The following is a 22,835-nucleotide window of genomic DNA, read 5'->3' on the forward strand; positions in this document are numbered from 1 at the left end:
AAGGCGTCACTCCCGGCTAGCGGCTGCGCCTTCATGTCACATTGGGACAGAGGCAACTGCCTACTATGTGAGACCTTTACTACAGAGCTCCTAGGAGTCTGTAGTAAGAGATCTTTACTAGGTGAGCTAAGGCTGCGCCTTGCTACCTTTACCCCTTTCCTCTCCTGAGCACGCTCAGCTACACACTCTAAGTGGGTTGGGCTGCGCTCAAGATGGTGAGGGAGAAACATAGAACGTGAAGTGTTCCGAACCTTATGGAATAAATGTCCTTCTTTGACAATGTCAATGAGAACAATCTCTTTATTCACACAATGTACAACACAGCCCTCCACGCCCTGAACAGTGGGGTGGGGGAACAGTAGGCCCTTCTGCGAAACTGCGCCGGGCCGTTCTCCGTCCTCTCCCCTCGCCTCGTCAGAGGTGCTTGCGCTTCTGGGAGGCCTTCTGGTGCTGCCAAGCTGGTCTCGTGACAACCTCTCTAGCTGGCGGGACCGTCGCTGCCACCGTCGCTGCTGGAGGGGCCGAGCTCGCTCTCCTGCTGTCTGTGGTGTGCGTCTGTCGCCTGGCCCGACGCCTCACTGTAGCTCTGTTGGGGGCGTTGGAGATGGACGGTTTAGCTGGGGCTTTGCTGGACCTCATTGCCAGCGGCAAATGCTTGGCCAGGTGCCTCCTCTCCTCGTCCAGCCTGGCGATTCGTTCCGTCGCATCCTTCACTGCGAGGCCAAAAAGGCCCTCGCTGGAGACGGGGGCGTTGAGTAGAGACGCTCTGTCGGTCTCTTTCATGGCCGTCATCGAAAGCCAGAGGTGTCGTTCTGTGACCACGGAGGTGGCCATGGTCCTTCCCGCGCATATGGCAACCGCCTGCGTCAGGTGTAGAATGGCTCCAGATATTCTGGAGGCCTCCTCCACTTCCTCACTGGTCATCTCCGACCTGTCCGTTGTGAGACGGGACAGGGAGGCCGCGAGGAGGGCGATATTGTTTGCCGCTGCTACGCCTCTGGGCTCCCAGCGTAAAGGATTTCTCAGCCAACTGGGCTGTGAACCTATCTCTTTGTGCTGGCAGAGTGGCCTTCTTGGAGGCTGCCCAGGGACTCGACCCCGGCACTAGGAACGCCGCCATGGCGCCCTCGAGCCTGGGGATTCCCTTAGCCGCCCACTCATAGCCGCTCACTCTGGTGAAGGGGATATACGCTCTGGCCGGCGAACGCGCCGCCAGAGGTGCCCCCCACGAACCCTCGACATACTTGCCATTGGCTCAGCTGCCCTCCTCGGCTTGGAGTAAGGGCCGCCCTCCATCAGGTCCACCTCCATAGGAAGGGGAACTGGGGGCAGCACAACCTCGAGTCGTGTGGCAGCCTTCTCAATGAGCCCGGGAAAGTCCGAGCGCAGAGAGGCTACCGCGACGGACAGGGCTTCTGACCTAGCAGAGCCCATGTCGTCATCGCACAAGGATCCTTCTAACCTCGCGCTTTCAGAATGAAAGGGGGTTTTGAAGGTAGGCGCCAGAGGTCTGGATTGTCCCACTGGGATATCCGCCTCGGCGCCCTCCTTGTCATCCTCCGACACCGCACTGTCCTCTGACGCCTCTGAAGCAGAGAAGAGTGAGGACATTACATCATCCAGAGGGACGTCCTTCATAAAGAACGCCCGACGCTGCTGCCTCTCCTTTATAGTAAGGAGGGCGCAGGAGGCGCAATTAGGAGGGTTGTCGAGACTATCCTCGGCGTGCTGCGGTCCCAAACACACGAAGCAGAGGTCGTGGGGGTCCGAGGTAGCCATGGTGGAACACCGACACAGGGCCCTTAAAAGGGCCTTTGGGGGTGGGAAAATCCCAGGTGTGCTCATGGCGAAAGACGTTGACGGCTGGCAGTCAACGGCGAAATTCTTTCTAGAGTCTTCGTATGGCTTCTTCAGTTCTAGTCCAGTCGCTGAAGATAAAGGGAGGCAGATTGAGGGAACGGGGTTCCTTATATAGGGACACCTGTACTCCTATTGGCTGTAGGTGTGTGCATAATTTTGCTTCAGGCTGTTTCTGCCTTAGGGCAGAGGGTAAACCACTAGGAGCAGAGCTCCCCTATGGGGCGGAGCTCCACGATATAGAACGTGATCGTACAACTCCAAGTTGCCACAATTGAAGAAACATTTGCAAGTTCATTGAACACAAGGAAACAGAAACAAAACTGTAGTGTGGATATGACAAATACATTTAATACATATTTGGTATATAAACTGATATTATCATACCACCCAACTCATTAGTCGATCTGAAATAGTGGCTTTATATAATTTGGTATCATATAATTGTTACCGATATATTTATTAGATTGAGTGATACATAAACTTACAAAGGCCATCTATACAGGTAAAAGTCAGTAAATTAGAATATTTTGAAAAACTTGATTTATTTCAGTAATTGCATTCAAAAGGTGTAACTTGTACATTATATTTATTCATTGCACACAGACTGATGCATTCAAATGTTTATTTCATTTAATTTTGATGATTTGAAGTGGCAACAAATGAAAATCCAAAATTCCGTGTGTCACAAAATTAGAATATTGTGTAAGGGTTACATTTTGAAGACACCTGGTGCCACAAACTAATCAGCTGATTAACTCAAAACACCTGCAAAGGGCTTTAAATGGTCTCTCAGTCCAGTTCTGAAGCCTACACAAACATGGGGAAGACTTCAGATTTGACAGCTGTCCAAAAGGCGACCATCGACACATTGCACAAGGAGGGAAAGACACAAAAGGTTATTGCAGAAGAGGCTGGCTGTTCTCAGAGCTCTGTGTCCAAACACATTAATAGAGAGGCAAAGGGAAGGAAAAACTGTGGTCAGAAAAAGTGTACAAGCGATAGGGATCACCGCGCCTAGTCAAGATTGTGAAAAAAAACCATTCAAAAATGTGGGGGAGATTCACAAGGAGTGGACAGCTGCTGGAGTCAGGGCTTCAAGATCCACCACCAAGAGACGCTTGAAAGACATGGGTTTCAACTGCCGCATACCTCGTGTCAAGCCACTGTTGACCAAGAAACAGCGCGAAAAGCGTCTCACCTGGGCTAAGGAAAAAAAAGAGCTGGACTGCTGCTGAGTGGTCTAAAGTCATGTTTTCTGACGAAAGCAAATTTTGCATTTCCTTTGGAAATCGAGGTCCCAGAGTCTGGAGGAAGACAGGAGAGGCACAGGATCCACGTTGCCTGAAGTCTAGTGTAAAGTTTCCACCATCAGTGATGGTTTGGGGTGCCATGTCATCTGCTGGTGTCGGTCCACTCTGTTTCCTGAGATCCAGGGTCAACGCAGCCGTCTACCAGCAAGTTTTAGAGCACTTCATGCTTCCTGCTGCTGACCTGCTCTATGGAGATGGAGATTTCAGGTTCCAACAGGACTTGGCGCCTGCACACAGCGCAAAATCTACCCGTGCCTGGTTTACGGACCATGGTATTTCTGTTCTAAATTGGCCAGCCAACTCCCCTGACCTTAGCCCCATAGAAAATCTGTGGGGTATTGTGAAAAGGAAGATGCAGAATGCCAGACCCAACAACACAGAAGAGTTGAAGGCCACTATCAGAGCAACCTGGGCTCTCATAACACCTGAGCAGTGCCAGAAACTCATCGACTCCATGCCACGCCGCATTAATGCAGTAATTGAGGCAAAAGGAGCTCCAACCAAGTATTGAGTATTGTACATGCTCATATTTTTCATTTTCATACTTTTCAGTTGGCCAACATTTCTAAAAAATCCCTTTTTTGTATTAGCCTTAAGTAATATTCTAATTTTGTGACACACTGAATTTTGGATTTTCATTTGTTGCCACTTCAAATCATCAAAATTAAATGAAATAAACATTTGAATGCATCAGTCTGTGTGCAATGAATAAATATAATGTACAAGTTACACCTTTTGAATGCAATTACTGAAATAAATCAAGTTTTTCAAAATATTCTAATTTACTGACTTTTACCTGTAAGTGCATGTGTCAAACTCATTCCACAGAGGGCCTCGGGTCTTTGCTCCTCCCTTGTACTTGATTGATTAATTAAGGTCACTAATTAGTATGGAACTCCCATCACCTGGTTGTCTAGGTCTTAACTGAAAGTTAATAAAGAAAACCAGCAATCACTAGAATGAGTTTGACGCCCCTGTATAAGTGCATTTAAAAAGGAAGTCCCTGATCAGTGATCACAGACCTATGTTACAAATGACAACACCCAATTATTTTTGATCACCATGTCCAGACACTCTTTTAGGGTCAGGGCTCATTATTGCAGTTGACATATTTTTATTAGCGTTGTCACTGTGCAGGCTCAGCCCTCTTCACTGGAGAGGTATGATATTTTTGTTGAAGACCTATAGGGAGTGATGAGTAAACAAAGGTTACTTCAGTAGCCTCTTTTGTGGTAGTATTTGAAAGATAAAGGAACAAGACAGAGGCATACCTGTATTTGCAAGGGTTATGCGACTACACTCTTTGTCCAGTTCATCATCTGTGATATTGAAGTGGCTTTGAGGGACTGAGGGCAAAGCGCTCAGCAGATCATCACAAAAGGAACCAGATTCCCTGACAGGTGAAAGAGGGTGTGACGATACTTCAGGTAGCGTGGAAGGCCAATCCAGAGTAGAGTTCTCCAATAAAGATCTTAGCTCATCCTCCAGCCCGTCTGTGTCTGCATCCGCTAAACAAATAGGAATAGGATCATTTGTCAGTCCCTCTGGACTTTGGCACTTTGATTATGAAATTGGCTCAGTTTGGCACTACAACTAAGTAGCTGTATAATATGGAATAGGACATACTTGAGTTGAGCGCTCCACCTGCCAGAATTTGGTTAACTTCACCCTGAGTGTCACACAACTGTAATATCAAACAGTGAGAAAATACATTTAGACTGGTGTGGACATGCAACAGCTCAATAATAGTATCTAAATGCAGTCCCGGTAAAGAAGAGTCTGACCTCTTGGATTTGATCCACAAGGCTCTCAGCTCCTTCTACGGTCACATCCCTCAAAGAGAGTCGCAGGGCTGACACTCCAGCCTGATACGCCTGTATCACCTATAGAGGCATGCAGAAAGATTGATATAAAGAGAACACAGGACCTTAGTTCCTGTATGTGGGACTTAGGAGAGCGATAACATTGGCCACAAATTACCCACATTGTACTTTTAGGCTAACTTTAGCTTGCTCTGTTTTGTTAGATATTTGAATGTCAATGTATCAAGTGCATACTCACCAGTTTGTCTGTCTGTGAGTTTGCTATCCTGTCCAGGATTCCCTTCACATTTTCCAGCTGGGCATATAAGTGGTCTGCTTTCTTCTCGACTCTCTTTCGGCTTCTCAAACACCTCAGGGCCTGGGGGAGAGAAATTAATTGAGGTTTCCCAGACAGCATTTGAGTTGGTGAAAGACAAAAAGTCAACACAGGATCATAGGATTGTAAATCGACCTGAGATTTCTTCCCTTCCCGCAGCAACACCCTAGCTTCTTCTTTGCACCTACAAACAGATAACACAGCACAAGCAGAAATCACACACAATCTTATAACATCACATTTATTTCTCAGACTGAAGACACTGCACTGCACGAGACAACACTTAATGGTGTGTCAGGGACGCACTTCTCTGCCTCTAGTCCCAATGCCTCCACCCTCTCTTCAAGCAGTCTCTCACTGCGCTGCAGCTGGTAGATGCCTAGGTCTACATCACTGACAGGAGACACATGATCCTGTCCTGGCTGAGAAAACTTCACAATCTGTACAGACAAAAAAAAAAAACATTGGCTCAATGCAACCCTGATACAGTGACATTATCCTCAAAACAATCTGTGTGAAAGCTCATGGATAATGGTATGAGTTACTGTACAGTCGTGGTCAAAAGTTTTGAGAATGACAAGTATTCATTTTCACAAAGTCTGCTGCCTCAGTTTTTATGATGGCAATTTGCATATACTCCAGAATGTTATGAAGAGTGATCAGATGAATTGCAATTAATTGCAAAGTCCCTGTTTGCCATGAAAATGATCCCCAAAAAACATTTATACTGCATTTCAGCCCTGCCACAAAAGGACCAGCTGACATCATGTCAGTGATTCTCTCGTTAACACAGGTGAGAGTGTTGACGAGGACAAGGCTGGAGATCACTCTGTCATGCTGACTGAGTCAGAATAACAGACTGGAAGCTTTAAAAGGAGGTTGGTGCTTGAAATCATTGTTCTTCCTCTGTTAACCATGGTTACCTGCAAGGAAACACGTGCCGTCATCATTGCGTTGCACAAAAAGGGCTTCACAGGCAAGGATATTGCTGCTAGTAAGATTGCACCTAAACCAACAATTTATCGGATCATCAAGAACTTCAAGGAGAGAGGTTAAATTGTTGTGAAGAAGGCTTCAGGGCGCCCAAGAAAGTCCAGCAAGCGCCAGGACCGTCTCCTAAAGTTGATTAAGCTGCTGGATCGGGGCACCAACAGTGCAGAGCTTGCTCAGGAATGGCAGCAGGCAGGTGTGAGTGCATCTGCACGCACAGTGAGGCGAAGACTTTTGGAGGATGGCCTGGTGTCAAGAAGGGCAGCAAGGAAGCCACTTCTCTCCAGGAAAAACATCAGGGAGAGATATTCTGCAAAAGGTACAGGGATTGGACTGCTGAAGACTGGGGTATAGTCATTTTCTCTGATGAATCCCCTTTACGATTGTTTGGGGCACCTGGAAAAAAGCTTGTCCGGAGAAGACAAGGTGAGCGCTACTATCAGTCCTGTGTCATGCCAACAGTAAAGTATCCTGAGACCATTCATGTGTGGGGTTGCTTATCAGCCAAGGGAGTGGGCTCACTCACAATTTTGCCTAAAAACACAGCCACGAATAAAGAATGGTACCAACACATCCTCCGAGAGCAACTTCTCCCAACCATCCAAGAACAGTTTGGGGACGAACAATGCCTTTTCCAGCATGATGGAGCACCTTGCCATAAGTCAAAAGAGATCACTAAGTGGCTCGGGGAACAAAAAATTGAAGTTTTGGGTCCATGGCCAGGAAACTCCCCAGACCTTAATCCCATTGAGAACTTGTGGTCAATCCTCAAGAGGCGGGTGGACAAACAAAAACCCACAAATTCTGACAAACTCCAAGCATTGATTATGCAAGAATGGGCTGCCATCAGTCAGGATGTGGCCCAGAAGTTAATTGACAGCATGCCAGGGCTGATTGCAGAGGTCTTGAAAAAGAAGGGTCAACACTGCAGCTATTGACTCTTTGCATAAACTTAATGCAATTGTCAATAAAAGCCTTTGACACTTATGGAATGCTTGTAATTATACTTCAGTATACCATAGTAACACCTGACAAAAATATCTAAAAACACTGAAGCAGCAAACTTTGTGAAGACCAATACCTGTCATTCTCAAAACGTTTGACCACGACTGTACATGTAATAATATGCTCACTTAAATTAATGATTCTATTATCCTCACCTTCTCGCCTTCATGCAGTGATACTGTCACCTGCTTCTCCCTCTGCAGCTGTAGCAGAGCCATACACAGGGTACTCTCGTCAACACAGACATCGGACGACAGTGTACGGAGCTCCTGGAAGGACAGGAGAGAGTGGTTGGCCACTTGGGAGCTCCGGTAGACACCAAGCAATTCTGCTGCCTTCTCCTGGAGGAAACATACAGAACATAAGTAAGAGGTTAGTGTTAAATGCTAGTTGCCCGTTAACATGTTTTGAATTAATTAATAATGCACACCTTTACTAGTTCGATGACGACAAACGACTCCTTCAAAGTAACCCCACTGCTACCCAGAAGAGTTGAAAAGGTCCATTTTAAAGGCTTCACCAGCAACAGACCAACACCCCAAGACACCCACCCACAGTCTACATTTGCTGCAAACTCTGACTCCCTTTGCATCTTTCCACACCTGCCAGAAATACAAACAAGTACAGTCAGGTAAGGAAAGTGGGACTAGGGCACTTTTAAGTAGGCTATATTTTGCTCACACTTTAGAAGATGGCATTTCATTGACATTATACCTGGCCATGCACTGAATGACAGTACCCAAACCCAAAGGCATAATTCCTTTTCTCTGAAAAATCTTGTTCAGCTCCTGCAAATGAACACAGACGGTTCCGCGACTCCTGCAGATTTTAAGAATGAGTGTTGTCCAGAAATCCATTTTACTGTCCCAATCTGTTGTGCTGACATCTCGGTTCTCTTTAAAGTCAGAGAACAGGAAATTCATCCGTTCATCGTCCTCCCACTCAGGTGGTAAACCTACTTCAGTAGACATTTCTTCCCCAAGATTTGATGGAACCATTTCTGTACAGCAAAAGACAGACAATGAGAGTGAAATGCTAAGCTAGCTAGCGTTAGCTAAACTAGCAGGCAGAATAACAATAACAAACATTAAGTGAACAAGGCTATATCAAGCTGAGCTCCATAGTAAATTCAATCTCAGCCATGTCCACTCACTAGAGTAGTCTATGATATGATTTCACCATGACGATCAGCGTACAGGCATCTAACCAATGCGTACTGACCTGCTGACTGTGTGCGCCACAAGGTGTTCGTCTTCTTCTTCTTCTTCAGTTGGGTTTATCGGCAGTTGGCATCCAACGTTATGGTGCATTACCGCCACCTACCGTACTGGAGTGTGGGCCAGAGACGGGGAGAAACTAAATCCTACCTGCCAACCCTGTTTCTCTTAAAAAAGATAACAAAATATTTGAGACTATATCTAATGACGTTCTACTCAATATACTCTTTAAACTAATTTCCTGTATCCCCTTCTCCCTCATACTAGATCTCATCCTCTCTCTTTCCCTCTGATACTGCCCACACTATAGCAATACATGCTCCATGGTCTCTATTTCCTGACAATAATCACACTTTCCTGATGGATGCTTTCCTATCACATTTAATGTCTTATTCAACTGGCTGTGTCCCACCCTTAATCTTGTAAAATAGCCTCCTCTTCTGTCCCTTCCTGCCATCCTCCCCACCCCGACTTTCTTCTGTACTTGAAATAAATGCCTTCCCTTATTATCTCTATTCCACTGCTCCTGCCATCACTGTATATATCAGTCTTTCTGCCTCTGCCTTGCTCATTGACACTTCAACATCAACATCCCCACTACTAAGTGCTTGTTTAGCCTGTTCATCTACTGCCTCATTCCCCTCCACCCCCACATGGGCTGGGACCCAAGTAAATCTTATCTGAATACCCATCTGTTTAATCCTGCCATGGGTTTGTAGCACATCATAAAGCAGGTCTTGTCTGCTATGTGATCTAAAGGACTGGAGACTCATTAACACTGCACATGAATCAGAGTAAATAACTACTCTCTGGCTTAACTTCCTCCACCCACTGCAAGGCCAACAGTATGGCCATCAGCTCTGCAGTATATACAGCCAGATGATCTGTAATACGTTTCCTGACTTCCACCCCACATTCCTGCACTACAAATGCAGACCCAGTACGTCCTGTCCTTGGATCTTTTGAACCATCTGTGTAAATGGCCACAAAATCATGATACACAGTTTCCAGACGTCTCTTAAAGAAATCAGCTGGATCAACACCCTCCCTATCTTTCTGTAGTCTCTCCAACACTTCTAGATCAACTACTGGAGGCGGGAGTAGCCATGGTGGATTTACAGGAATAACTACCGTTGGACTAAACTCCCTTCCATACAGTCCCATCTCCATCGCCTGGGTATTACCCACCCACCCAAAGCTCGTGTTCGGTCTTCGTTCATGTTCCCAGCATGCCTGTAAAATCCCTTTTGCAGGATGAGACACCCCATGTCCTTGTAGGTTGACCCAATAATTCATTGCCAGCTGCTGTCTCCTAATCTGCAACGGCATGTCCCCCATCTCCACCTGTAATGCAGCCACTGGGGACGTCCAAAACGGCCCAATACATATTCTGAGTCCTTGCCCCTGTATGACATCTAGCCTTTCCAGTGAGGTCCGGGCTGCCGAACCATATGCTATACTGCCATAGTCTATTACAGATCGGATCAATACAACATACATGGTCTTCAATGAGGAACGCCCAGCCCCCCACTCCTTCCCCGTCAGACAGCGCATCACATTTAGCACCCTCTTACACTTTCCCACCACTCTCTCAATGTGTTCTACTCAGGTCAGTCTAGTGTCAAAGTATACCCCAAGGAACCTGAAGGCCCCCACCCTCTCCAAGTTTCTCCCATATAACCTCAAGCATACCTCATCTCCCACCTTCCTCCTGGTAAAGAACACTATTTGAGTTTTCTCTACAGAGAACCTGTATCCCCACATTAATGCCCACTGCTCTACCTCATCAATTGCTTCCTGTACCTTCCTGACTAAGTATGGCACATTTCTTCCCCTCTTCCATAAGGCACCATCATCTGCAAATAATGACCTCCCTATATCCGGCTGTACCTGAGAGTGATTGAGAACAACAGAGGACTAATCACGCTCCTCTGCGGTGTACCATTATCCACCAAGTACTCACTCTTGGATTGCGTCCTACCTGACTGGTCGCTCCTACCAAGTGGCGTGGCGAGAAGCTGTCTCCGCACCACATGCTCTCACCACTGGTGTCCCCCAGGGCTCAGTTCTAGGCCCTCTCCTATTCTCGCTATACACCAAGTCACTTGGCTCTGTCATATCCTCACATGGCCTCTCCTATCATTGCTACGCTGATGATACACAACTAATCTTCTCCTTTCCCCCTTCTGATAACCAGGTGGCGAATCGCATCTCTGCATGTCTGGCAGACATATCAGTATGGATGACGGATCACCACCTCAAGCTGAACCTTGGCAAGACGGAGCTGCTCTTCCTCCCGGGGAAGGACTGCCCGTTCCATGATCTCGCCATCACGGTTGACAACTCCGTTTTGTCCTCCTCCCAGAGTGCGAAGAGCCTTGGCGTGACCCTGGACAACACCCTGTCGTTCTCCGCTAACATCAAGGCGGTGACCCGATCCTGTAGGTTCATGCTCTACAACATTCGGAGAGTACGAACCTGCCTTACACAGGAAGCGGCACAGGTCCTAATCCAGGCACTTGTCATCTCCCGTCTGGATTACTGCAACTCGCTGTTGGCTGGGCTCCCTGCCTGTGCCATTAAACCCCTACAACTCATCCAGAATGCCGCAGCCCGTCTGGTGTTCAACCTTCCCAAGTTCTCTCACGTCACCCCGCTCCTCCGCACACTCCACTGGCTTCCAGTTGAAGCTCGCATCTGTTACAAGACCATGGTGCTTGCCTATGGAGCTGTGAGGGGAACGGCACCTCCGTACCTTCAGGCTCTGATCAGTCCCTACACCCAAACGAGGACATTGCGTTCTTCCACCTCTGGCCTGCTGGCCTCCCTATCTCTGCGGAAGCATAGTTCCCGCTCAGCCCAGTCAAAACTGTTCGCTGCTCTGGCACCCCAATGGTGGAACAAGCTCCCTCACGACGCCAGGACAGCGGAGTCACTCACCACCTTCCGGAGACATTTGAAACCCCACCTCTTTAAGGAATACCTGGGATAGGATAAAGTAATCCTTCTACCCCCCCCAAAAAAACAAAAAAAACAATTGTAAAGTGGTTATGCCACTGGCTATAAGGTGAATGCACCAATTTGTAAGTCGCTCTGGATAAGAGCGTCTGCTAAATGACGTAAATGTAAATGTAAGTAGCTGCCTGATAAAGACTTCCCCACCCTCACCTGGATAGACCTTCCAAACAGGAAATCCTTTATCCAGTTGTACATTCTTCCTCCTACCCCCATAATATCAAGCTTGATTAACAACCCCTCCTTCCACATCATATCATATGCCTTCTCCACATCAAAAAAGACAGCTACAACAGTCTCCTTGTTCACCTGAGCCTTCCTGACCTCTGCTTCTAAGCAGAGCACTGGATCCATAGTTCCCCTACCCTTCCTGAACCCACTCTGATGTGGCGTTACTAGCCCTCTGCTCTCCAGGAAGTAAGTTAGCCTCTCCGTAATCATACGTTCCATAATCTTACATACATGTGATGTTAAAGCTATTGGCCGATAGCTTGTTGGCTTCGTTGGATGCTTCCCGGGCTTCCGGATTGGTACCACTACTGCCTCCTTCCAACTGCCTGGTAGTTTCCCCTCCTTCCACACTCTGTTGTACAACACCAATAACTTATCCAGTGCCTCATCACTAAGATGGGCCAACATAACATAGCACACCTCATCTTTCCCAGGTGAAGTTAACCCAGCCTTACCTATTGCTCTTTTCACCTCTGCCCTGGTAAATGGTGCACTCAACGCATCATCTACATCCTCCCTCCTTTCCAGCACTCCAGGAGGCTCCTCTCTCATGTTCTCTCTCCCCCTCTGCCCCTCCTCTGACAGATTTGCGGAGATATGCACTTGGACAAATGCTTTGGCCATCATCTCTGCTTTCTCCTCATCTGTTACTGCCGCATCCTCCCCACTCGTCAACACTGGATAATCCCACTCTCTTCTGACCCCACTCATCCTCTTAATCATCCCCCACACTTCTCCCACAGATGTCGCCCTTCCAATGGTGTCACAGAACCGATGCCAACATGACCTCTTTGCCTGACGGATAGTTCTCCTCACAATGGCCTGGGCCTGCTTATACTAAATCAGATGTTGGAAGTTATGCGTCCTTTTCAGTACTCTAAATGCCCTGTTCCTACTCCTCACCATTGCCCCACATTCCTCCGTCCACCATGGGACTGCTTTCCTCCTCCTCCTCCCTGAACTCTTAGGTATAGCCTCAGTAGCTGCCCCCACTAACGCTGTTCTCACCCAGTTATTCATCCTATCCACATCCCCTCTCATATCCATCCGAGCCATCACCTGCTCACTCAGCTCCTGAAACTGATCCCACTTTGCCCTTCCAAACACCCACCTGCCTACTCCATCCACTGACACCTCCTCCTCCCTCCTCCCTCCGGCCTACTGTGGGGTAATGATCACTCCCTACTGTTGATTCCTCCCATTCCTCTCACTCACAGATTCCTGCCATCGCACTAGATACCAGAGTGAGGTCCAAGGCAGACTCTTTCCCTGTGGCTACATCAATCCTGGTCCCTCGACCATCATTCAGGCACACCAGATCTTTATTTTCTATCAAATTCTCCATAACTTGGCCATTTCCATCCATCCGTTCCCACAATGAACAATGAACAATGAACTGCTTGAATTCCTGCCCATTAGCCAACAGGCTTCGAGCATTCCATTGTAGTACACAAAGTGTTGTTTTGAAGTTAGCTTCTTCTTCTTCTGCATCTTGTTCTTCTTCTGTAGATTTTATATGGCAGTTGGCAACCTACTTTAAGGTGCATTACCGCCACCAACTGGACTGGAGTGTGGACCAGAGACCTCCCTACCTCCATAACTTGCTACATTTGCACACACTGTATATATATTTATTTCTGTTGTATTTTTGACTTTGTATTGTTTTACCCCATATGTAACTCTGTGTTGTTGTTTTTATCGCACTGCTTTGCTTTATCTTGGCCAGGTCGCAGTTGTAAATGAGAACTTGTTCTCAACTGGTTTACCTGGTTAAATAAAGGTGAAATAAATAAATAAAATAGGATTTCCCTAAGGAAACGAAATACATAATTAAATACTACATCCCCTGAAGATTTCCCCAGCAGTTCACTTAATCCTGGCTCTTCAACCCCATTACTCCTCAAATCTAATAACAATTGTTCCCTTTCTCTCACATATTTCCAGTGGTCTAAAAAGTAACTAAATAAAAATACTTGAAAGTACTACTTAATTAGTTTTTTTGGGTATCTGTACTTTACTTTACTATTTATATTTTTGACTACTTTTACTTCACTACATTCCTAAAGAAAATATTGTACTTTTTACTCCATACATTTTCCCACATGCACACATGCATCTTTTGTAAATAATGTCTGAGTGTTGGAGTGTGCCCCTGGCTATCTGTACATTTTAAAAACAAGAACATGGTGCTGTCTGCTTTGCTTAATATAAGGAATTTTTAATCATTTATACTTTTACTTTTGATACTTAAGTATATTTAAAACCAAATACTTTTAGACTTTTTTGCTGAAGTAGTATTTTGCTGGCTGACTTTCACTTTTACTTGAGAAACTTTCTATTAAGGTATCTATACTTTTACTCAAGTATGACAATTGGGTACTTTTTCCACCACTGCATATTTCTGACACTGAAATAGAACATGTTCCACTGTCTCCATCTCCTCCTGACAATGATCACATCTCCCAGTCGGATGTTTCCCCACCACTTTCAATGTACTATTTAGCCTTGTGTGTCCCAGTCTCAGCCCTGTGACTACACTTTCCTCCCTTCTCTCTCGGCCTGAGGACCTCCCTGCCCCCACCTTTTCCTAGATCTTATACAGGTGTCTTCCCTTACTCTCCCTGTCCTCTCTTGCCACTTATATTTAACCACTGTTCTTATTAATCCCTTGGCTTCTGCTTTACTGATTGACAATTCCATCTCAACATTAGGATGTTTAAGAGCCTGCTTGTCAATAATATCCACTTCCTCATTCCCTTCTACTCCCACATGAGTTGGTACCCAGAGGAACATCACAAATACCCCCATCTGTTTCACCCTATACAAACACTGCAAAACCTCATACAATAGATCCTGTCTGCTCTGAGACACACATGAATTTAAGCTCATCAGTGCTGCACAGGCGTCAGAGCAGATGATTACCCTGTCTGGCCACACCTCCTCCACCCACTCTGCAGCCAATAGTATGGCCAACAACTCCATTGTGTAAACAGATAAATGATCTGTTCACACCCGTCGCTATGGGCGGGCCATTGGGGGCTGGGTCCACCCCCAAAAATGCTTGTGCCCCCCCGAGGGAATTTATTATTAAATATACTTACTGTAGGCTAATAATAATTGTGCCCTGCCCTCCCATGCATTTCATATGCCCCCCTTAAGACTGAGGTCTGGCGACGGGTCTGGATCTGTTGCTCTTTTCGTCACTGCCACCTTAAACTCAGGAACACTAAAAGCTGCTCCTGTCCTCCCTGTTTTAGGGTCCATAGATCCATCTGTGAATATATTCAAGAAAGCATAGTACAGTCATGGTCAAAAGTTTTGAGAATGACACAAATATACATTTTCACAGTCTGCTGCCTCAGTTTTTATGATGACAATTTGCATATACTCCAGAATGTTATGAAGAGGGATCAGATGAATTGCAATTAATTGCAAAGTCCCTCTTTGCCATGAAAAATTAACTTAATCCCAAAAAAACATTTCCACTGCATTTCAGCCCTGCCACAAAAGGACCAGCTGACATCATGTCAGTGATTCTCTCATTAACACAGGTGAGAGTGTTGATGAGGACAAGGCTGGAGATCACTCTGTCATGCTGATTGAGTCAGAATAACAGACTGGAAGCTTTAAAAGGAGGGTGGTGCTTGAAATCATTGTTCTTCCTCTGTTAACCATGGTTACCTGCAAGGAAACACGTGCCGTCATCATTGCTTTGCACAAAAAGGGCTTCACAGGCAAGGATATTGCTGCTAGTAAGATTGCACCTAAATCAACCATTTATTGGATCATCAAGAACTTCAAGGAGAGGGGTTCAATTGTTGTAAAGAAGGCTTCAGGGCGCCCAAGAAAGTCCAGCAAGCGCCAGGACCGTCTCCTAAAGTTGATTAAGCTGCTGGATCGGGGCACCACCAGTGCAGAGATTGCTCAGGAATGGCAGCAGGCAGGTGTGAGTGCATCTGCACACACAGTGAGGCGAAGACTTTTGGAGGATGGCCTGGTGTCAAGAAGGGCAGCGAGGAAGACACTTCTCTCCAGGAAAAACATCAGGGACAGACTGATATTCTGAAAAAGGTACAGGGATTGGACTGCTGAGGACTGGGGTAAAGTCATTTTCTCTGATGAATCCCCTTTCCGATTGTTTGGGGCATCTGGAAAAAAGCTTGTCCGGAGAAGACAAGGTGAGCGCTACCATCAGTCCTGTGTCATGCCAACAGTAATGCATCCTGAGACCATTCATGTGTGGGGTTGCTTCTCAGCCAAGGGAGTGGGCTCACTCACAATTTTGCCTAAGAACACAGCCATGAATAAAGAATGGTACCAACACATCCTCCGAGAGCAACTTCTCCCAACCATCCAAGAACAGTTTAGTGATGAACAATGCCTTTTCCAGCATGATGGAGCACCTTGCCATAAGGACAGTGTGCAATCTAGTTTTAGAGAGACAAAATAAGGACATAAACAATCTGAAGCACAGGTATATTTCAAGGCCTTTTACTTCTCAACATTCAAAAGCAGAAGGAATTAATAAAGCCTGACTGGCCCAAAACTATTTTAACATGGAATTTTAAATTGGCAATCCAACACTTCAACTCGTGAGTGCTTATAATCTGAAAATAATCACTAAGTGGCTCGGGGAACAAAACATTTTGGGTCCATGGCCAGGAAACTCCCCAGACCTTAATCCCATTGAGAACTTGTGGTCAATCCTCAAGAGGCGGGTGGACAAACAAAAACCCACAAATTCTGACAAACACCAAGCATTGATTATGCAAGAATGGGCTGCCATCAGTCAGGATGTGGCCCAGAATTTTATATATATATATATATTAGGGGTGTAACGATTCGTTTTAACAACGATTCGATTTGTATCACGATTCGTGGTTGTCGATACGATTCAAGGACGATATTGGTTCATTTAGAACGATACGATCCGAAACGATTCAGTGACTTGAAATCGATTCAGTAACCTTTTAGCCAAAAATTCAACCAGTGTGACTGAAATAAATACCTGGATACTGGACAGTGCAGGTGAAGTTTCCTAGATTCCTGTTTCTTGTAAGGACCGCAATGGTGGCTTGATAATTTCTCGCTCGTCGGCTTCTCCTCTGTCGTCCGCCATGCTATGTTTTGTTGTCTTTGCGCCTTTGCGCTGCTGCTGGCGCGGGGCGATGACGTCACGGATAGGCAGACTGAATCGAGTAATGTTGAAAGCCTTTATCATTAAAAGTGCTAAGAAAAAACATCCATATAAAGTCTGACGTGCTTAAATCCAATGGGTTATTTCCTAGTATCGATACAATCGATTTATTACATTTTAAAACGATGTTAGATTGATATACAGTGGGGAGAACAAGTATTTGATACACTGCCGATTTTGCAGGTTTTCCTACTTACAAAGCATGTAGAGGTCTGTAATTTTTATCATAGGTACACTTCAACTGTGAGAGACGGAATCTAAAACAAAAATCCAGAAAATCACATTGTATGATTTTTAAGTAATTAATTTGCATTTTATTGCATGACATAAGTATTTGATACATCAGAAAAGCAGAACTTAATATTTGGTACAGAAACCTTTGTTTGCAATTACAGAGATCATACGTTTCCTGTAGGTCTTGACCAGGTTTGCACACACTGCAGCAGGGATTTTGGCCCACTCCTCCATACAGACCTTCTCCAGATCCTTCAGGTTTCGGGGCTGTCGCTGGGCAATACAGACTTTCAGCTCCCTCCAAAGATTTTCTATTGGGTTCAGGTCTGGAGACTGGCTAGGCCACTCCAGGACCTTGAGATGCTTCTTACGGAGCCACTCTTTAGTTGCCCTGGCTGTGTGTTTTGGGTCGTTGTCATGCTGGAAGACCCAGCCACGACCCATCTTCAATGCTCTTACTGAGGGAAGGAGGTTGTTGGCCAAGATTTCGCGATACATGGCCCCATCCATCCTCCCCTCAATACGGTGCAGTCGTCCTGTCCCCTTTGCAGAAAAGCATCCCCAAAGAATGATGTTTCCACCTCCATGCTTCACGGTTGGTATGGTGTTCTTGGGGTTGTACTCATCCTTCTTCCTCCAAACACGGCGAGTGGAGTTTAGACCAAAAAGCTCTATTTTTGTCTCATCAGACCACATGACCTTCTCCCATTCCTCCTCTGGTTCATCCAGATGGTCACTGGCAAACTTCAGACGGGCCTGGACATGCGCTGGCTTGAGCAGGGGGACCTTGCGTGCGCTGCAGGATTTTAATCCATGACGGCGTAGTGTGTTACTAATGGTTTTCTTTGAGACTGTGGTCCCAGCTCTGTTCAGGTCATCGACCAGGTCCTGCCATGTAGTTCTGGGCTGATCCCTCACCTTCCTCATGATCATTGATGCCCCACGAGGTGAGATCTTGCATGGAGCCCCAGACCGAGGGTGATTGACCGTCATCTTGAACTTCTTCCATTTTCTAATAATTGCGCCAACAGTTGTTGCCTTCTCACCAAGCTGCTTGCCTATTGTCCTGTAGCCCATCCCAGCCTTGTGCAGGTCTACAATTTTATCCCTGATGTCCTTACACAGCTCTCTGGTCTTGGCCATTGTGGAGAGGTTGGAGTCTGTTTGATTGAGTGTGTGGACAGGTGTCTTTTATACAGGTAATGAGTTCAAACAGGTGCAGTTAATACAGGTAATGAGTGGAGAACAGGAGGGCTTCTTAAAGAAAAACTAACAGGTCTGTGCGAGCCGGAATTCTTACTGGTTGGTAGGTGATCAAATACTTATGTCATGCAATAAAATGCAAATTAATTACTTAAAAATCATACAATGTGATTTTCTGGATTTTTGTTTTAGATTCCGTCTCTCACAGTTGAAGTGTATCTATGATAAAAATTACAGACCTCTACATGCTTTGTAAGTAGGAAAACCTGCAAAATCGGCAGTGTATCAAATACTTGTTCTCCCCACTGTATGTTGTCCAAAAGGCCAACTCGCCGAGCACAGATCGATGTAGTTGGATCATAGGAATATAAATCGATACATCGATGTAGTAGATGGATCGTTACACCCCCTAATATATATATATATATATATATATATATATATATATATATATATATATATATAATTTTCAACGCCAATCTATCTGCTCCCCACTCCATTCCTGACAAGAAACGCATCACATTCAATATTTTCTTTCCTTTGACAACTACTCTGTTAATATGCTCCGCCCATGTAATTCGAGTGTCAAAAAAGACCCCAGGAACCTAAACCCTCCCACCCTCTCCAGATTCCTTCCATACAACTTCAAGTATATTTCCTCCCCAACCTTCCAGAAAAAAACACAGTCGGTGTTTTCTCAACTGAAAACTTGAAGTCCCACCTGAGGGACCACTGCTCTACTTCACTATTTGCTTCTTGAACTATTCTGGCTGTATGGTTAATATTTCTCCCTCTCTTCCACAGCGCTCCATCATCCGCAAACAATGACCTCCCAATATCAGGTCTCACCTGAGAGAATACATTGTCAATCATAATGGAGAACAACAAAGGACTAATGACACTTCCCTGGGGGGTACCATTATCCACCTCATAGCTTTCTGACATAGAGCTCCCCACCCTCACCTGTATTGATCGCCCAAAAAGAAAATCCTTTATCCAGTTAAAAACCCTTCCTCTAAAAACCCTTCCTCCAACCCCCATGTTATCCAGCTTAATAAGTAGGCCTTCCTTCCACATCATATCATAAGCCTTCTCTACATCAAAGAAAACGGCTACCACCACCTCCTTATTTGCCTGTGCCTTCTGTATGACTGACTCAAGGCACAGTACAGGATCCATCGTTCCCCTGCCTTTCCTGAACCCACTTTGATCTGGTGACATTAGTCCTCTACTCTCCAGAAAGTAAGTCAGCTTTTCCGTTATCATCCTTTCCATAAGTTTACATACGTGAGATGTCAACGCTATCGGCCTATAGCTTGAAGGACTAGTAGGGTCTTTCCCAAGTTTCCGTATTGGCACCACTACTGCCTGCTTCCAACTTCCAGGCAGTTGTCCTTCCTGACATACCTTATTGTAAAGGCCCAATACTTTCCCCATTGCAGTGTCACTGAGATGAGCCATCATGATGTAACACATCTAATCCTTACCAGGAGATGTTACCCCAGCTTTAGCTAACGCTCTCTTCATCTCAGCCAACGTAAAAGGGCCATTCAATGTATCCCCCACCATCGTTCTCTGATCCAGGACCCCCGGATGTTCTCCTCTGACCCTCTCACTCCCACGCTGCCCCTCTTCTGTCAGATTATTTGAGCTGTGCACTTTCACAAATGCCTGGGCTAACATCTCTGCCTTCTCCATATCTCTCACTGCAACAATCTCCCCACTTTTCAGCACAGGGAGAACCCAATCTCTTCTGACCCCACTCATCCTCTTAATCATCCCCCATACCTCTCCCACAGGAGTGGTCCTGCCTATGTTTCCACAGAACCGGCACCAATACTCCCTCTTAAGTGTCCTAATGATCCTCCTTACTACTGCTTGTGCTTGTTTATACTGAATCAGGTGCTGGTAATTATGGGACCTTTTCAACATTCTGTAAGCCCTGTTCCTACTCTTCCCTGCTTCTCTACACTCTTCCCTCCACCAGGGGACTGTGTTCCTCTTTCTCCCCCCTCTACCCATAGGAATCACCTGGCTTGCAGCCCCTACTATTGCTCCTCTTATTCCATCATTGACTGTTTCCATATCTGAATTAAGATCTACCTGAGGACAGCTCCTGTTCACTCAACTCCTGAAACTGACCCCACTCCGCTTTCCCAAATATCCATCTCCTCAATCAATTTCCTACTGATTCTTCCTCCCTCTATCCTACAGTACAAATGATAGGATAGTGATCACTACCCCATGTATATTCCTCCAAAACCTCCCAACTACATCTGCCTGCCATTGAACTTGAGATCAAAGTAAGATCCAGAGCGGATTCATTTCCAGTTACTGGGTCAATCCTGGTTCCCCGGCCATCATTAAGACTCACAAGCCCTTTCTCATCCAGTAGTTCCTCCAACACTTGTCCGTTTACATCAGTCCGTAACCCTCCCCAGAGCGTACTATGAGCATTAAAATCCCCACACCACATTACCCGTCTCCTAACTTTACCTTCTACATTCCCAAGGGCCAGCAACTCCAGTCTCTTACACGGGTTGTAAAAGTTCACTATTACCATATTCCCCCCTCCCAACCACACCTCTACCACTACCACTACATACTCCTGTTCCACTCTCTCTCCCACACACCTATATGGGATCCCCCGCTTTATAAAGGTCTGCTGCTTCTTCTTCTTCGATGAGGTTTAACGGCGGTTGGGATCCAATAAATGTTGCATTACCACCACCTACTAGACAGGAGTATAACTCCCTTACACTTTGCTTGAAAATAAACTCCCCCTTGACCCATCTTCCTCTACTTTCTTCAATGCATCAGCATATATGACAACTTCTGCACTACTCTAACCCTGGAAACCTCAACCTGCCTCTCTCGCACCAGACATTTCTGATCCCCAGCCCCATCGGCACCCCTGCAATTAACACATACCACTACTTTCCCCAATGCTACACATTCCTTTGTCTCATGCCCTTCTGCACACTTCTCACACCTAGTAACCTCCCTCCTACACACTGCTGCCACATGCCCATAAGCTTGACACCTATAACAAAGTAATGTATTCGGCACAAAAGCTTGTACGGGATAACTTATATATCCTAACATCACTTTGTCGGGCAAAGACTCAACATATAAACTCAAAAGAACAGACAACTCTTCTGTTTCACCACTCACGCCACCCTGTCTGCATCGCACTAAACGACGAGCATCACAAACACCGGGAATCTTCCCCTTCAGTTGGTCAACTTTCACATTTACCGCTACCCCAGTAATCACTCCTTTCAATGGCGCCCCTTTTCTTAGGAGCAAATCAATTCACATCTCTTGTCCTTGAAGTTAGCTTGCTAGCAGCTTCTTCTTCTTCTTCTTCTTCGGCATATTGGCAATCACACAATTTAATGTGCATCCTGCCACATACTATGCGGGATGGAAACAGGATTTCCCCCACAAATTTAACAAACTACCATATCTATCTATCTATCTATCTATCTATCTATCTATCTATCTATCTATCTATATATATATATATATATATATATATATATATATATATATACACGTTCGGAGTGAGCAGTTTGGACACACCTACTCATTCCAGGGTTTTTCTTTATTTTTACTATTATTCTACAAATGTAGAAAATAGTAAAAATAAAGAAAAACCCCTGGAAATGAGTAGGTGTGTCCAAACTGCTCACTGCATCGTATATATATATATATATATATATATATATATATATAGAGATAGATAGATAGATAGATAGATAGATAGATAGATAGATAGATAGATAGATAGATAGATAGATAGATAGATAGATAGATAGATAGATAGATAGATAGATAGATAGATAGATAGATAGATAGATAGATAGATAGATAGATAGATAGATAGATAGATATGGTAGTTTGTTAAATTTGTGGGGGAAATCCTGTTTCCATCCCGCATAGTATGTGGCAGGATGCACATTAAATTGTGTGATTGCCAATATGCCGAAGAAGAAGAAGAAGAAGAAGAAGCTGCTAGCAAGCTAACTTCAAGGACAAGAGATGTGAATTGATTTGCTCCTAAGAAAAGGGGCGCCATTGAAAGGAGTGATTACTGGGGTAGCGGTAAATGTGAAAGTTGACCAACTGAAGGGGAAGATTCCCGGTGTTTGTGATGCTCGTCGTTTAGTGCGATGCAGACAGGGTGGACATCAAAACTATGAAATAACACATATGGAATCATGTAGTAACCAAAAAAGTGTTAAACAAATCAAAATATATTTGAGATTTGAGATTCTTCAAAGTAGCTACCCTTTGCCTTGATGACAGCTTTGCACACTCTTGGAATTCTCTCAACCAGCTTCATGAGGTAGTCACCTGGAATGCATTACAATTAACAGGTGTGCCTTGTTAAAAGTTAATTTGTGGAATTTATTTCCTTCTTAATGCCTT

The 22,835-nt window shown here is 45.3% G+C and overlaps 1 protein-coding gene across 4 annotated transcripts; it reads right to left on the reverse strand.

Annotated features, from left to right (window-relative positions):
- Positions 1-4,018: 4,018 nt before the first annotated feature.
- Positions 4,019-8,607, reverse strand: LOC121530870 (charged multivesicular body protein 7). Of its 4 annotated transcripts, none has more exons than XM_041836179.2 (11): positions 8,526-8,607; positions 8,019-8,304; positions 7,735-7,906; positions 7,460-7,645; positions 5,616-5,749; positions 5,445-5,493; positions 5,232-5,351; positions 4,955-5,053; positions 4,797-4,854; positions 4,442-4,678; positions 4,019-4,352 (listed from the first exon to the last, which is right to left on the reverse strand). In XM_041836179.2, exons 2-11 carry the CDS (start codon positions 8,300-8,302, stop codon positions 4,297-4,299), a joined length of 1,395 nt encoding a protein of 464 aa, XP_041692113.1. In that variant the 5' UTR covers positions 8,303-8,304; positions 8,526-8,607; the 3' UTR covers positions 4,019-4,296. The 4 variants fall into 4 exon arrangements, with proteins under 4 accessions (XP_041692113.1, XP_041692111.2, XP_045082961.1 ...); XM_041836177.2 differs by lacking the exon at positions 8,526-8,607 and adding an exon at positions 8,458-8,516; XM_045227026.1 differs by lacking the exon at positions 8,526-8,607 and having other exon boundaries at positions 4,797-4,839; positions 8,019-8,519.
- Between the last annotated feature and the right edge of the window lie 14,228 nt (positions 8,608-22,835).

This window comes from Coregonus clupeaformis, chromosome 18, assembly GCF_020615455.1.
Source record: "Coregonus clupeaformis isolate EN_2021a chromosome 18, ASM2061545v1, whole genome shotgun sequence".
Lineage (NCBI taxonomy): Eukaryota > Metazoa > Chordata > Actinopteri > Salmoniformes > Salmonidae > Coregonus > Coregonus clupeaformis.